General features: G+C 42.0%; 1 protein-coding gene across 2 annotated transcripts in view; it reads left to right on the forward strand.

The window, feature by feature from the left end:
- Positions 1–16,216, forward strand: part of EIF2AK4 (eukaryotic translation initiation factor 2 alpha kinase 4) — a 65,643-nt gene that overhangs the window by 18,074 nt on the left and 31,353 nt on the right. For both annotated transcript variants that reach the window (XM_084845059.1, XM_084845070.1), the window contains exons 6-14: positions 1,386–1,534; positions 3,311–3,426; positions 4,709–4,866; positions 5,430–5,965; positions 7,390–7,499; positions 11,286–11,443; positions 11,915–12,339; positions 14,210–14,279; positions 15,917–16,000. In XM_084845059.1, coding sequence (XP_084701185.1) covers positions 1,386–1,534; positions 3,311–3,426; positions 4,709–4,866; positions 5,430–5,965; positions 7,390–7,499; positions 11,286–11,443; positions 11,915–12,339; positions 14,210–14,279; positions 15,917–16,000 — 1,806 coding nt within the window. The remainder of the gene's footprint in view (positions 1–1,385; positions 1,535–3,310; positions 3,427–4,708; positions 4,867–5,429; positions 5,966–7,389; positions 7,500–11,285; positions 11,444–11,914; positions 12,340–14,209; positions 14,280–15,916; positions 16,001–16,216) is intronic.

The raw sequence follows: 16,216 nt of genomic DNA on the forward strand, positions 1-16,216 counted from the left end.
GGAAGAATTTATTCAACTGGTTCAAAATCCTCCAAAAAGAAGGTTATGATTGGGTGGGAGGTATGCACATTCAGTTCTCCCATGGAATGCTGTTTGCTGCCCTGCGTCAACAGGAAACTCTCTGAAGTGCTCATGTGCGGGTGGGTAATTGTATCCTGCTCCTTGGGCTTCACTGACAGCAGAATGTGTATCTCAACCCTTTCTGTCACCCACTCCATGCTGCAGGAAATAGGGGATTGGGGGTAGCTGACCAGTGCTGCTCCCAGTCCCTATGCATCCCAGGGTGCATTCCTGCAATTTATATTTACCAAATTTAGTTTAGTGGCTCTTACAGAATCTGTACTGATTTATTCATTGCTTAAAGGCCCCAAGTCTTTCTGACACGCTGCTCTGGAAGTTGAGAGACCCTATGGAACAGGTAGCACTGGAGGCTCAGTGGAAAGGGAGAATTGGAGGAAATGGCTGCCCCCCCTTCCTCCAGTGGGTAACCTCAGCTGGATCCTGGTTCCCTGTGCAAATGGAAAGAGCCCTTCCATATGCAGAGAGGCAAGTCTGGATCAAACCCTGTGACCTTTGTGATCCTCTGTACTGCTTCCCCAAATCTTTCTTCACTTCAAGGATGTGTCTGCAGCAGTCTTCACCTGGTCCCATTTTATTTAGAATTACTTTGTTTTACCTTACCCTGGTATGATAGTGTGTTTTAAAGTGCTAGTTTTCATTCCACGTGTACAAGAAATTACTTGTGCGTAAGTGCCCCTGCCTGCTATCTCAAGTAGCAACTTTGCAGTGACCAGGGTTCTTCACAGTCTCCATCCTGACATCATGAGTAATAGTGCAGGGGAAATAATAATGCTAATACTACTACTAATAATAATAATAATAATGATGATGCTGACTGCTTCTCTGAATCCTGGAAGTGGAACTCCAACCAGGGACACAACATATTCAGCTAATTAAAACAGGGGCATTGAACCTCTTTCAGCCCAAAGGCCAAATTCAGTTTTGAAGAAGCTTTCGGGGGTTGCATTCCACTGGTGAGCAGGGCCAAAGGTAAGGGGCAGGCTGAAAGCAAGGGGCAGGGCAAAAATACTAAAAATATCACCATATTTCAGTTTAAAGCTCTTACTGCCAGCACCTAAGCCCTTAAGAGAGGCATTTCAACCTTTTAGAATGGGAAGAAAACCACACCAAAGCTGGGGAAACACCAAACAATTGTGGGGCAGAGGAGGAAGTGGGAACCTCCTGGTGACATGGGGAAGGGGGTGTGGCAACCTAGGGAACCTTGGAGGGTCAGATTTGGCCCCCAGGCCTGAGATTCAACACCCCTGACTTCAGGGATGCAGGTGCACCAAAGAGATTTTCAGCACCCCTTTCTGTATTTCCAGGAGCGTTTGGAAAGTGCCACTTTGACAAATCAGGACATCTGTACCAGTAGAGATACTGCAGGGAACAAAATAACTGCCAGTTTAAATGGAGGTGCTACAGAACATGGAGGGAACAATAAATATCGTGCACATTCCACAGGGCGTTCAAAGTATGTATCACTGTTCCTTTGAATGGGTTGGGTTTTAGTAAAACTTCATGTGCATATACCCCATGTCACAACGTACACATGATGGAAGAATACTTGTACAGGCACACATGCATAGTTACCAGCTCTGAGATGTGCGGACTAATTTGTACACAGCTCTTAAATGTGTGGACTGGTTAGTACACAGACACACTCTTCTGTACTTTTGCATAAAACTGTCATCTTTATAACTAGTTAAGTTCTAAAGTTCTTACAAGTATAGGTAGGGGAATAAAGATTGAGTCTACACAGCATATTAAACTGCCATCGTAAAGGCAAGAGACATAGTAAAAAAGATGACTCCTGACTCACCATCAAGTCTCAGAGTGTGGGAATGCCAAGTATGGGATGAGGGTCCAAGCAGAGTGGCAGCACTGCAACATTCTCTGCAGCTGGCATGAGGCAGGAAAGACCAAATCATTTCCGGTTCCATTAAGACATCCGGGGGACAGGACTTCTGTGGTGGACCAAAGGGAAGACTTTCTCTCTCTGGTCTGCCCCAAGTCTATATAAGTTGGCTATATATATATATAAGCTATATATATAGCTTATATATATATATATAAGCTATATAAGTCAATATAAGCTGGCTCAATGCAAGCCATGCATTGAGACTGGATTTCCTCATCCAACCACGCCAAAACAAAAAGGGCTTGTCCTTTGCATCTTGCTAGAGACATATGTTAGCCACCGGTTAATGGCGCTGGGAAAGAATTCTACCTGCACACACAATTGGCTCAGCTGTGCAGGGTTGTTCCCTTCCCCAGTAGCATGATTATATTTGTATATATGTTAATGCAGCTATAGCTGATATAAAAGGTGATTCATCTGTCACAGCTTTGTAGTGTGGAAGGCATTCAGCCGGATCCATTTTGTTGTGGGGAACAAGATTGGGCTGTCTGCTCCCCACAGTGGAAATCCTCTTAAGGGATTTTGAGAGACGTGACTTCAAAGCCCAGCATGGGGCTGGTTAGCTTGCTACACCCAAGGAGGAGGAGGGGCTCACAGGAGTGGTTTGTGCCACTGTGAGCTCAGACGCTTGAGTTTTCAACCTCGGGCTGGGCTGAGGATATCGACCAGCAGGCATGCTGCTCGTTGGCTGGATCCATCCTCTATGCCCCAATAGATTTCCTGTTCATGCTATAACCAATAAAGCTTTGTCCAGTTTATTAACTCATGTCACTCTGTGCTTTTGTCACTCTCCACACCCTTCCTCTCACATTCTGCTAAGTGGTGCCGACACGATCAAAAATCACTAATTTTGATTAGGTTTCTCCCACTTAAGATGGAGGTCAGGCGTTTCAGGACCTAATTAAGAGGCACGCAAGTGGGGTTTACACCCTGCCTGGTGGAATATAAATTTAGAGGGATTATCTCATGCATTCTGGTTCCAGGCCATTTAGCTATTGCCTGCACAAAAAGCAAAGTGTTGTAGTGGCTTTCGTTTTTGCTTCTCTACACTAACAGCTGCAGTTCTGTTTCTTTTAAATTGTAATTTAAGTTGCTACTGAACCAAATAGAATAGGAAACATATGAACTTGCTGTTAAGACTGCACACATGTGTAGTATATGCCTCTTGGCCATGCTCACTGAGGATGATGGGACTTGTAGTTCAGCACATCTAGAGAGCACCAGGTTAGGGAAGATTGGCTTAGGTTATCTCTCCAAGTGTATTGAAGGGCTTTTATTGAGTATAAATGAGCAACTGAAAGCAAAGTACAGCTGATGTTTGCTTTGTAGGAGAGAGCGTCAGCATTCTTCGTGCAGTACTGATGATTCTCCGGGAACTTGTGAAATTCTGTATTTCAACACCAGTGGTATTGGACAGCTTAAGGTACACAAAGGAAAGTGCATAGGTATGTGGAACAATTACTGTATATAAGAACTTCTGGTGTGTTTGTATTTTTTCCCACAGAAATGTGGGGGCAATAAAAGCTACCTTTATTTCATTCAAAGGTCTAGGGAATAAAAATGATCCTATATGTGAAATAACATCTGAATACTAGGGAAGCTGGAAGCTGGAAAACGCCATTCTGTGATTGAAATTTCACTTGGCAGTTTGAAGAATCCAGTTCATTCATTTCTTGATTATTATTTTTTTGCCATAGTTAAATTTATAACATTATTTCCAATTCTGCTGTTTCCTAATTTGTAGCACCCTTACAAAGTAGGCTGACAGTGGGTTCTGCTCTGTGCTTCCCACTATTGTTAGCACCAAATTAGAGCAACAGGGCTGTGGTGATCATTCTCCAGGATCCCGAGGCTTAGAGTACATGTAAAACATGGCATATCTGATGAGGATCCAAGGACAGGGATGTATTTATTTCATTTATTTATTATTAACATGTATATACTGCCGTTATCTGCTAAAAAGCCGTCAAGGAGGTGCACAACGATTTAAAACAATACAACCTTAAAACTGTAGAAACAAGAACAGTTAGGACATTAAGACTACACATTGTTAAAGGTTAAATTAAAAAGAAACCCAAATGGCAAGGAAGTGGAAGACTCAAAACTGAGCTGCAGAAAACCAAGCTGCACACAAATGCTATGACAATACAGACCACTATCATATTTGGAGGAAGCAAGCCTCCATTGTTTATCACACGTGTGGGCAACGTCCGGGGATAAATTCTCCCATGTATGCAGAGGAGAGAGCCACACATGTAGCGAATGCCTTGTTGGTACGTGCTGCTCTTTTAGCAGCTCCTGATGCTGAAGCCACATTTTAAACTGAATACCAACTTGTCTGTTTTTTAGTGGAAACATTTACAGTATTAGCCAGAAAGCTTTGGCATTGTAGGCAACTCTCTACCATTTGTGTATGGCCCTCTTTTGGATTGTGAACATTTAGATCTCTCATTAAGCACCCTTCAGTACTAGACATTTTTACAGCATTTGCCCAAACCGTAGCATCTTAAGTTTACCAGTGGAATTATTGCTGGAAATTTTTAGAGACGTTGAACAGTCACCCCCTTTTGTGTGTGCATGTGTATGTGTTGAACAATTTGAACTAATGCCGAAAAGGTATGTTGGCCAGAACTTAGAAGAAAGAGAGAAACTTTTTATAATGGTGTTGGCATCTGTAAAATTGTCTTCATTAGAAGCCGATACTCTTATCCATATTTCTCTGTATAGAAAAGGATGAGCAACTTGGTAAATCAGTCTACAACGCTTTGGAGATGTGCACTGGCAACTTTGTCTTCGTGCATGAGTGGGTCCTTCAGTGGCAAAAGAAAATGGGAAAATTTCTCACAAGTCAAGAAAAGGAGAAGGTTGAAAAATGCAAAAAACAGGTAACAGCACTTTTGTGTGTCTTACATTAACCTTACGGCACCTTACATTCATATGGTGAAGGATGGGCACTTTGCAATAGTGAATACTAAGACAGTATTAGAACAACGGGCACTTAAATTGCTTGAGATTTGAACTATAAACCTAGAAGTCTGCATAGATAGCTTTGGAATAATAATAAGGAAAAAGCTAGTAGCTTGTGCTGAGAGTGCCTCCCAAGGGCTTTAAAAAACCAAGAGAGGGAGGTGTAAGTTTTGAGTACTAAATGGGTGGAACTTGTACATGTCACATACATGTTCTGTGTCTTCTTGGCCATCTCCATAATCCTGTCCTTCCCTTCCACTATCCAGATCCTCACGAAGCATTCTGCACAAAGATAGAAATGTTTATAAGTACATGAGTACTTAGAAGTGAGCAACATATGACCTTTGACCCGCTTTCAGCTTCTTGCATTGGGTCACTTGAACCTGTACGGTGTCTGGTATGGAAGGCCCCTCTAACGAGAGGCGATACCAGTTTGTTAATTTAGGCAACTCTCACTTATATTTTTGTTTCTTTTGAACAGATTCAGGGAGCAGAAGCTGAGTTCAGCTCTCTGATGAAGTTAAACCATCCCAACATAGTCCGTTACCTCTCTATGAGCTGTAAAGAGCACAATGACTCGATTGTAGTAGACATTTTGGTGGAATACGTTAGTGGATCTAGCCTTTCTATGTACTTGGACAAAGAGCTCCCATTTCCGATGGATCAGCTGCGTCATTGCACAACCCAGCTTTTGTCAGCCCTTGACTACCTACACAGTAATTCAGTGGTACACAAGGTCCTGGGTGTTTCCAGCATTCTGATGGATACTGAAGGAAATATCAAGGTGACAGACTACAGTATTTCCAAACGCTTGGCGGATATCTGTAAGGAGGATGTCTTTGAGCAAACCAGGGTTCGATTTAGTGAGGATGCCTTGCCAAACAAACCAGGGAAAAAAGGAGATGTATGGTGCTTGGGCTTGATGCTGCTTGCTCTCAGCCAGGGACAAATAACTAAGGAATATCCAGTCACAATTCCAAATGATTTACCTGCTGATTTTCAAGACTTTTTGAAAAAGTATGTACATTTCTCATTATTGTTCTTCCTCTCCCATCAAGTTATAAATAATTAATTTTACCAAAACTGCTTACAACGTAGAATTTATTAAGATGGGGATTCTAACAGTATTGTTCGTAGTGGTTTCAGCATGAATGGACTCAAGAGACAGCAAACCACGGGAACTATTTAGGTGCCCTGGTTGAGGCTGTGCATCCAGAAACACTTTGTTTGAAGGTTTCGCCATATTAACTCAAGATAATAGAAGAGGCAAGTTGTTACTTAGCAGTGGGAACTCTGATGAATACTTCAAAGAATATTCTGCTAGCGCTAGTATTTTCTGCCTGTATACTTGAAGTTTCTTTGGATCACAGACATAAAAGGGATCTTCTTATTATTGTCCTGTCTGGGTCTTTGCTTGAGCCTCCATGCTTCCAAATTATTTGTACAGAAATATACTCTGAATATTTCACTTCAGTGTACACTAATTTTCTGTGAGGTTCTTTGGTTAAACAAAATTTTAATAAGTTGAATCACAGAGGATTATGGGTTGGAATTTTGAGTCCTGGGAATTTGACAGGGCTGTAAGGCAGAAGTGCAGAACCTCAGGCCTGGGAGCCAAATCCACCCTTCCTGGGATCCCATTCCGGTTCTTGCGGGTTCTTCAGATGGCCCCAGCCTCTTTTCCCCAACCACTGATCACTTGGTGGTCTCCCAGCTTTTGTGCATTTCCCCTTCTTCCTAAAAGGTTGGAATGCCTCTCCTAATGCTTAATTGCTGGCAGTAAGAGCTGTAAGCTAAAACATGCCGGGGTTTTTTTGTATTTTGGCCCCGCCCCTTTTGTCTTTGGCCCTGCCCACCACTGGAACGTGGCCCTTGAGAGCGTCTCCAAAACAGAAGTTGGCCCTCGGGTTGGAAGTGGTTTTGCACCTCTGCTGTGAAGTCCTATTGGTTACTGTGTATTTTGGGCTACATCCAGTGTCATGAGAATAGGCTTCCACTTCCGCAACAGGTCTTCCCTGTCCTCTCCTTCCTCCCTGTCTTCCCAATCTGCTCCAGAGGGTCCCCTGGACTACCGCAGTAGATTTTGGGGGCATGCAAGGGGAGGTGGGATCTGTTCCCCCAACTTTGTCTGTTCTGCTGGTAAATGTTCACTGTTGGGTACAGCGCTGCAATTTGTAGGTGCTAAAAATGTTGTGATTCAGTCACTATCTGAACACACTGACACGTTATCGTATTTGTAATCTAATTTTCCTTTCTCTGGAATGCTGCTGCCTCTTCCTATCTCTGTACTAACAAGAGTTGATCCAGGAAGGGTCTCACTAGCCTACGTAGTGTCACAACTTTAGTTGTGAGTCTGTAAAGTAGGCAGTCTTGTAGGTACAAATACCAGTTCTGTTGATTTATGCCAATATTAAACCTGTATTATTCTGAATTATGTTCAGGTGTGTTTGCTTGGAAGATAAAGAAAGATGGAGCCCTCAGCAGCTGTTAAAACATAATTTTCTAAACCCACCACAAATGAAAATGCCTGTAATAGAAGAAAGCCCAGAAGGTAAATAGTTCAATGTTTTTTAATATGCTAGCATGTCAATAATGGACATTAAACACATAATTATGAATGTAAAAATAAAGGGCATTCAGATAGCTCAGACTATACTAAAGTATTAATCAAGCGATCACATACATTGCTATAACATGCCTCTCTGGATTATAAGCCAATGGTCAAGGTCCTTTCAAGTTCTAGTTTGTGGTACCTCTGATTTTTTTTTTTATTTAAACATTTTTATTTATTATTTATTTACAGCATTTGTATACCTCTCCATATCTAAAACAGATTCCAGAATGGTGAACATAAGAAGTAAAAAGATAAAAAGAATTAAAACACCATTAGTAAAATTGTTCTTTTAAAACCAGAATGCCAATTAAAACCGTGGCTGGTTAGTTAAGGAATACTTCCTGGAAAATAACTATTTTCAGGAGGCGCCAAAAGCAGCACAGTGTTGGCGCCTGCCTGACCTCCAAGGGCAGGGAGTTCCAAAGAAAGGGGGCTGCCACACTGAAGCTTTTCTGTGGGTAGACTCCAATCGGGCCACAGGTCCATGTGGAACCACCAGGAGCATGCCCTCTGGTGAACGCAGTGAGAGGCAGATTGGTAAGGGAGAAGGCACTTTCTCAGGTATCCTGGTCCCAAGTTGTTTAGGGCTTTGTACGAGCTGCTGCATTCTGCACTAGCTCCAGCTTCCAGAGCAGCCTTAAGGGCCGCTCCACATAGAGCACACTGCAGTAATCCACTTTGGAGGTTACTAGCGCTTGTACCACTGTGGCTAAGTTATCCCTGTCCAGGAGAGGCTGTAGCTGGCGAACCGGCCAAAGATGGTAAAAGGCCCTTGGAGCCGCTACAGCCACTTGGGCCTCCAGCAACAACGATGGATCTAGGAGTAACCCCAGACTACAGACTTGATATTTCAAGGGGCATGAAACTCCACCCAGAACGGCAATGAGCCTATCTCCCAGACTCAGGAACCGCTCACCCACAGGGCTTCCCTCTTGCCAGGATTCAGTTTCAGTTTATTGGCCCTCATCCAGCCCATCACTGAGTTTAGGCACTGATCCAGGACTTGCACAGGCTCTCCCGATTCAGATGTCATAGGGAAATAGAGCTGTGTGTCATCAGCATACCTAATGACCGCTCCCAGCACCTTCATATAGATGTTAAATAACACTGGGGATAAGATGGTACCCTGCGGAACGCCATAACTCGGTTTCCAAGGGCCAAGGAATGGTCACCCAATTTTACTCTCTGAAATCGGCTCCGCTGGTAAGAACAGAACCACTGTACCACAGTGCCTCCAATGCCCATCCCACGGAGTCGATCTAGGAGGATACCATGGTTGATGGTATCAAAAGCTGATGAGAGATTGAATAAAATTAACAGGGTTCCTGTCCCTCTCTCAATAAAGGTCATCCATCAGGGTGACCAAGGCTGATTTGGGCTGATTTTGTTTGGGAGAATTCCAATTGTACAACATTATAATTTCTAAAATAATTGAAATTGCTAGAAAATAAAATTATGTAATAAAATATTTGTGCCTGAAACATCACAGGATAATTATTACTAAATTAATAAATAATTTTTATGCAGGGAATATTTCCTAACATAGAACTTGCTCCCAAAGTTAGAAAGTGAAGTCCTAGGGATAATTCACTTCAAAAAATATTGTATACATAAATAAGAATCAAAATATACTCATTGAATGGCCACAAATAACCCCCAAATATAGCCCACTGTTCTACTTTAGCATCTAAAGAAATAGGAACCTATAAGAGTGCATGTTCTTTCAATAAAATCATTTTTATTAGTATTAAAGGTGCTGCTGAACTGTCTTCAGTACTTTCCCCCAAAATATTGGTTCACAACAGGTAAATGCTCAGGTACTGAAGGCAGCCAAAGTATGACACTAAAACCAATAGTCATTGCATGGAGAAAACAATACTATACATTTATAACTGCACCTTCATCCAAAAGAGGATTTCAGGATGGTACGCACAAAAATAATGTATTCAATATGATAAAAACAGCATAAAACCTAAACGTCAGTACAGCAGTGCTGAGAAGCATGAAAACGATTTCTTCCAGCTAATACACATGCGCTCTCTCTCTCTCTCTCTCCATCTCTCTCTGTCTCTCTCTCTCTCCCTCACACACACACAGACACGTGTGTGTGTGTATATATATATATGTGTGTGTGTGTAAAAATAATGTTTTAATGCCTGGACAAATAAAAAGGCTTTAATCTGGCAGGAGTACCTCCTGCATGAGGGTGTTCCAAAATCAGGGTGCCACCACAGAAAAGGCCCTCTCTTTTGTATAGGATAAATGTATTTCTGCTATAGATGAAATATGGAGATGGGATTCCTCTGACCGTATTTCACAGGCAGATATTTGGACTCTCAGACATTTTGAGCTTTAAAGATAAGCACGGGCACTTTGATTGGGCTTGGTAATGACTAGACAGTCAACGTACCTTGTTCAGAACTGATGTAACATGGCTCCAGCTAGGCAAACGGTCCAGAATTCTAGCAGCTGAATTCTGTACTAGGTAGAACTTCCAAACCATGTTTGAGTGCATCCTCACATACAATGCTTTATAGTAATCAAACCTGGAGGTTTCTAGAATGTGGAACACTGTGGCTAGCTATCCCTATCTCCTGAACCCACTCAGTCAGTCCCCTTTGGCTCAACATAACTATCCAAGATGAGCAAGGATTGAGGATAACAAGTATTTGGATGAACCTCCTCTGGCACCTTGTCTACATCCTTCAACTCCATCAGTTGAAACTGATCCCATAAAACCAGACCAGGAAATGCTCTGAACACTTCCACAGGAACTATGTCAATAATGGCATCCAGGTCAGAGCGAATCTGAGCGACTTATCCTCCAAGTGCCCAGCAAATTTGTCACACCAGGCCTTTGTAAGTTCCAAAATAACCTTCCCAGGATCCAGATGTAATAACCCCTTTACCTATAAAGTCACTTTGATGTCCTCACTGCCATAAAGCAGGCACAGTAACGTGCTCTTACTTGCATCTGGTTGTAATCAGTATGAGATTTGCACCATCTACATTCTACTCATTGGCCTGCTTGTTTCATCACCCTGCAGCTGTCTGGCAAACCTGGGAGCCAGCTATAGTCTACAGTGCCAGAGAGGATAGCTGGGAGCAGTAATGTCAACAGTCCTTGCCATCTTATCACTCCATAGCGAGACCAGGGCTCTGACAGGAGCATCATATTTTCTTGAATTGATTGTTTTCTCTTTTTGTTATCCCTTTTTTACTTTAGGGGTAACCTCCTTCCTGCTTCTGTTTGGTTAACTTGAAAAAGTTGCTAGGCCACAGTCCTTTTGGATGAATAAAGGAAGGCAGCCCATATTGTGCCCTGAGTATGGGAATGTTTTAGCCAGGTACTATTGTTGGAGCTTAGATACACTTCTGCTAGATCTGCGACTTCAGTACAACTGTTTCAGATTTAAACAACTTGTACAAACAACTTTGGAGGGTATGAAATATAGATCTCTACTTAGTCCTTAGCATTTCCTTTCATGAACTGGCTCCGGCTTGACTCTTTTATGTTGCTGAAGTGGTTTGAGACATCTGCCAACATAACTTGGTAATGATTTAGAGCTCCAAACATAACACATAAAAAAAAATTGGTCTACCTTTCAACAGAAGCTCTTAATCTACCACTTTGTGCATCACGCCAACCCTTGTGATTGTTATCATTTAACATTAAATTGCTCATCTGTGCTTTCCTTCTCAATTACAATTTTTCTGTTTCAGATTCGGCAGGAATAGATGATCTTGAAACTGTTATTCCCAGCAGTCAGCTTGCTAGCAGTGTATTCTTCACAGAAACACAGAGGCAATTTTCCCGTTATTACAATGAGTTTGAAGAGTTGCAACTGCTTGGAAAAGGAGCCTTTGGAGCAGTTGTCAAGGTGCATACAGTACACAGTATGAGACTAATTTTGTTCTGTGACATCTTCCTGTGATTTTCATGCGTGAATAAAACATAATAGTAGAGCAAGCAATCATTCTGTATAGTAGTCTACCTAGAAGCAAAGCAATAAATGCAGTGTACACTACGTCTATGTGAGCTTGTGTGCATGCACGCGTGTGTGTATATAAGAAAGACAGAAAGACTAAAAGACTAACAACAGAGTATTAAATATATATATATTTTTAGCTAAACGTTTCAGCTTCCACCCTCATCAGTAGCAGTGCTGTTAAACGGATATCAGGAGTGGCAGTTTGGAATATATATGATATATGATATGATTTATATGATAAATAATATGGCATTGCTCAGCAGAGCTTTCTTGGGTGAGAGAGGATGGGAAATTGCCCAGAAGGAACAGTTTTGTGTGGATTGGATTTAAACGTCTGTTTGTAATATTTTCAACGGTCAGGTCCAGAACAAATTGGATGGCTGCTGTTATGCAGTAAAGCGCATCCACATAAATCCCACAAGCAAGCAGTTTCGGAGAATTAAAGGGGAAGTGACGCTGCTGTCGCGTCTGAACCATGAGAACATTGTGCGGTATTACAATGCGTGGATAGAGAAACATGAGAGGCCTTTGCTTAGTACTCTGGCATCAGAAACCACCGAAGGGAAGAAAGGGGCTGAGAAGCTGGCTCTGAATGGGAAGGGCGAAGAGGAGTCCATGGATGACATAGAAGCAAACGCCCCTCCTCTTGTTCTGACCAGTTCAGTGGAATGGAGTACCTCATGCGAGAGATCGTCAAGTGCCAGGTTCAGTGCAGCTGATCAAGAATCCAGTGATGATGAAGACGATGATGATGACGGTGGAGGCGTATTTTCACAGTCATTCTTGTGAGTCATTCTTGGTGCCCCCACCCCACCCCGGGTCACGGGTTGCGGCTTTGGAGCACTTATTGTCAATATGAGTTGCCCTTCTATGAATGTCGAGGCTCCTTTATTTGTGGAAAGGACTGCAAACCAGCGGAGGCGTCCGCTGATGAAAGGGGGAGGGGAAGGAGGTGATTTCAGCTGATTCCCTCTGCAGCTCCTCCTGCCCCCAGCCACACACACATACACGCACACCACTTCCCATACTTTTGTTGAGGATCCCCAAACCCTCCTGAACAGATTTACAGGAAGCTGCAGGGGGAAGAAGGCATCTGCAAAGATTGCTTCCTCCCACTTCCTAGGAGTCCAAGCCAATGTGTAGGTTTGAGGTATTGACTCAAATCGTCTTTTGTTCTATTACCGTAAATCTACCAATCTTTGAAACACATCAGAAGTTTTCTTAAGGTTGATGCATGCATGCATATAAAATGTACACCAGCCTTCCCCAACCTGGTGCCTTCCAGATATGTTGGACTGCAAGTCTTGCAGTCCAACACATCTGGAGGGCACCAGATTGGGAAGATAGGTATGCACTTTATGCTTTCTAATCCCTCAGTAACTTATCACATGATGGCTTGCAGCTGCATTCTGAATCCTGGATTGTAAACAGTTGTGTTTGAGGTGACACAAAAATTCTGTCTGTGATGTTTGATCTGTGCTGGATGTTTCCACGCGTGCAAGTCCTCAGGGTTGATGTTGCAGCCACTGAGTAATGGAAATGGCAGTATTAACTGTCTTTGAAGGGGTGGGGATTAAATGGGATTCCTCTTAATGTTGGAATGTTATTCAGCATAAGCTGAGCACCTGTTAGGGCAGGGAATGCTAGCTCATTGGTAGTATAAGAGAATATGTGTATGGATTTGAGGTTTGGTAAGACCAAGGAAGTGACCAAAAGTATGCTAGCATACATGAAAATGCTTTGCATTAGCATTTTCAATATCAAAATGGAGGAAGATTTATTCTGTTAATGACTCTTGAGGGAAGAGAAATATTGCTTATTCCAGATAAGGCAGAGCAAAGATAAAGTAATCCAAACTTCTTGAATAAAAATTACAGAATATGCCACAGAGGTTCTTAAACTATCATATTTTGAGCCATCTCAGTGATTTTGATAATTTACATTAAGGCTGCAATTCTGTACATGCTTACCTGGAAGTATGTACTATTGAATGCCGTGGGACTAGCTTCTGAGTAGACATACTTAGGATTGCATTGTAACATATCTGTGCTTTCCTTCTCACATACTACTTTTCTATTTCAACCTTGGCTGTGCTCCTGTTGTTAGTCATAGGCGTACCCTATTATATTGTTATGTAATGGTGGGCTGTGATTTTCCTGAGACAAACAAATCTACTGCTAGATAGTAACAAAACATCTCAAAATATGAGGAATGCCTCAGTATTGTAATTTCATGACTCATTTTTCCAGGACTCTAACCCTCCTATTTAATGCTGGGCAACTTCTGTAATGAAGATAAACTGTCTTTTGGGCATCTCGTCTGCCACTATTTATTTTATTTTAAAATCATGTGTTTTTTTTGGCATTTATTTACCACCCTTTGTAGTATCTATCCCAAGGTGGATTGCAATGCAATTAAAACAAAGCCATAACAATAAAAGACATGCTAACATAACTGAAATCAATAAACAAAGAGAACAGTGAAATATCAGTTAGAACAACAGAGTGAAAGCTTCAATTCCAGTATCCGATTACCAAACGTCCCCTTGTGGAACATCTAATAAGCTTCTGCAAAAATTCAGGTGACCATGGAACATAGTTCAGAGAGCACTGTTTGCGAAGACTTTGATTTTTCCATTTTTATTTGTTGGTTTAGGCCAGCAGCAGATTCTCAAAGTGATATCATTTTCGATCATGAAGAAGACAACAGTAAAAATCCTATCACGGTAAATATAAAAGTGTACATTTAATTCTCCTCTTATAAAACTATAGTTTGGTAGTCTTGATATTGTTCATCTGCTGCAGCTGTTATGCTATAGTGGGCCAATGCAGCATCCAGCGTTTGGCAACTGTCTCTGTCCCCGCTTACCATTAAAAGCTGCAAGCCACAGAAGAAGCCAGGGCTAGAGAGAGGCAGTTAATATGGCCATTCCAGTAGTCCTAGGGTTGGCATGTTGGTTAGTTGACTGGTCGTGTATGTTTTTAATTTGTTACATTTATATCCTGCCTTTCCTCGAAGGAGCCCAAGGCAGCAGACGTGATCCCCCTCCTCTCCATTTATCCTCACAACAACCCTGTGAGGTAGATTAGACTGAGAGTCAGTGACTGGCCCAAAGTTACACAGTGAGCTTCATGGCAGAGTGGGCACTAGAAGCAGGATATTCCCAGTCCAACACTCTAGTCACTGCACTGGCTCTAATTAGCATGCATACTGAACCTGTTGATGATTAAAGTATTTTGTCGTTGTTGTTATTCAAATAAAAATACTTGACTGTTATTTGGCCAGTCAGTTCACCCAGTCTTTTTTGACTCTTCAGAATGCCCAAGCCGCTGTGCATGGAGCTGCCTCAAAACCACTTTGCGGCAGTCTTGCCTGTGGCATCCTTGTGTGGTCAGGGCTGCACACGACAGGCATTGCTGGTAACTGCTACTTGCACTAGAACTGGGGTCCAATCCTTGTTTTGTTGTGAGGGCAGCAGCTGTGCGTTCCTTTGACTTCTGAAATATAGAGTACTTCTGAGGGCTGATATACAAAAGTAACATCAGCCACCTGCCATAAAAAATTGATTACATATTCAGTTAAATTGCAGGCTGTAGAAAGAATGAAAGAGGATTTTATCCTTGATTGATGGGTCATGTTGCTGGCAGGCTGCTTTGAATGGTCTGGGAAGGTGGCCCAAACCACCTCCCCCAACAGCCTGCCAACACCTCCAGCCACTCTCGCTGTCGTCCCCTAATAATGGCTCCGACGTTTTTACGTTATAGTTCTTTCTGGCATTTAGATGATAATACTGCCGGATTAGATAAGGGTGTTCCCTTCGTAATACATTGCAACTGTGAAGGTAAGATGTTTGACAGGCCAGTAGGGGTCCAGATCTAGCGATGACAGAATCCTTCATTCAAATTCAGCATGCGGAGAGCAGATTTGCACATACTGTTAACATGTGTTTAAAAATGTTTTAACTCTTTTAACCTGCTGTTTTATTCTTTTATGTTGTTCACTGCTCCGAAATCTTCTGATGTGGAACGGTATATAAATATCGTAAATAAATAAATAAATGTGGGATGCAGTTATTTTCTCCCCCTCTCCATGTTAACTGATACTATAAAAAGGCATGCACATTTGCATGTGTTATCACATGGTTCTGTGCGCAGGTAAAAGCCATAACAAAGCATTCTCAGCTGTTCTACAGTGATGTAGCGGAGCATACAGATGGGAAATTAGTTTGATTTGGCACGTAAACAACACATAACACTACTGTGGTTTAAATTAAAGTCATGTGATCGTTTTGTGAATCTGGCTAGATGTTTGTAGCTGGAGAACTGTTTGCTTGCATCCGACTTTTGTGTTCATATGACACAGGACGAAGACTGCAAGGAAAAAGACAGTCCTAGTGAAGAAGATCGAATGTCAATGATTCAGACTGTACACCATCTGTACATTCAGGTTAGAAATTATTGGACATTTGATTAGAGAGAGCTGCATAGTCATTATCATACATTATATGAACTTTTTTTTCTTGGTCAAAAATGAGATTACAGAGTATTATGTTCAGCATTCAAAGGAGCTTGTAAGAAGTCAGGTCACTGGTGAAATCCTAAGTCTTATTATTTCTATAAGCACAAAATGTATGGTGTCAGAGCATGCCCACTATATTGTGTC

This window comes from Heloderma suspectum, chromosome 1 (assembly GCF_057233095.1).
Source record: "Heloderma suspectum isolate Gila_16-S chromosome 1, 16-S_ref, whole genome shotgun sequence".
Classification (NCBI taxonomy): Eukaryota; Metazoa; Chordata; class Lepidosauria; order Squamata; family Helodermatidae; genus Heloderma; species Heloderma suspectum.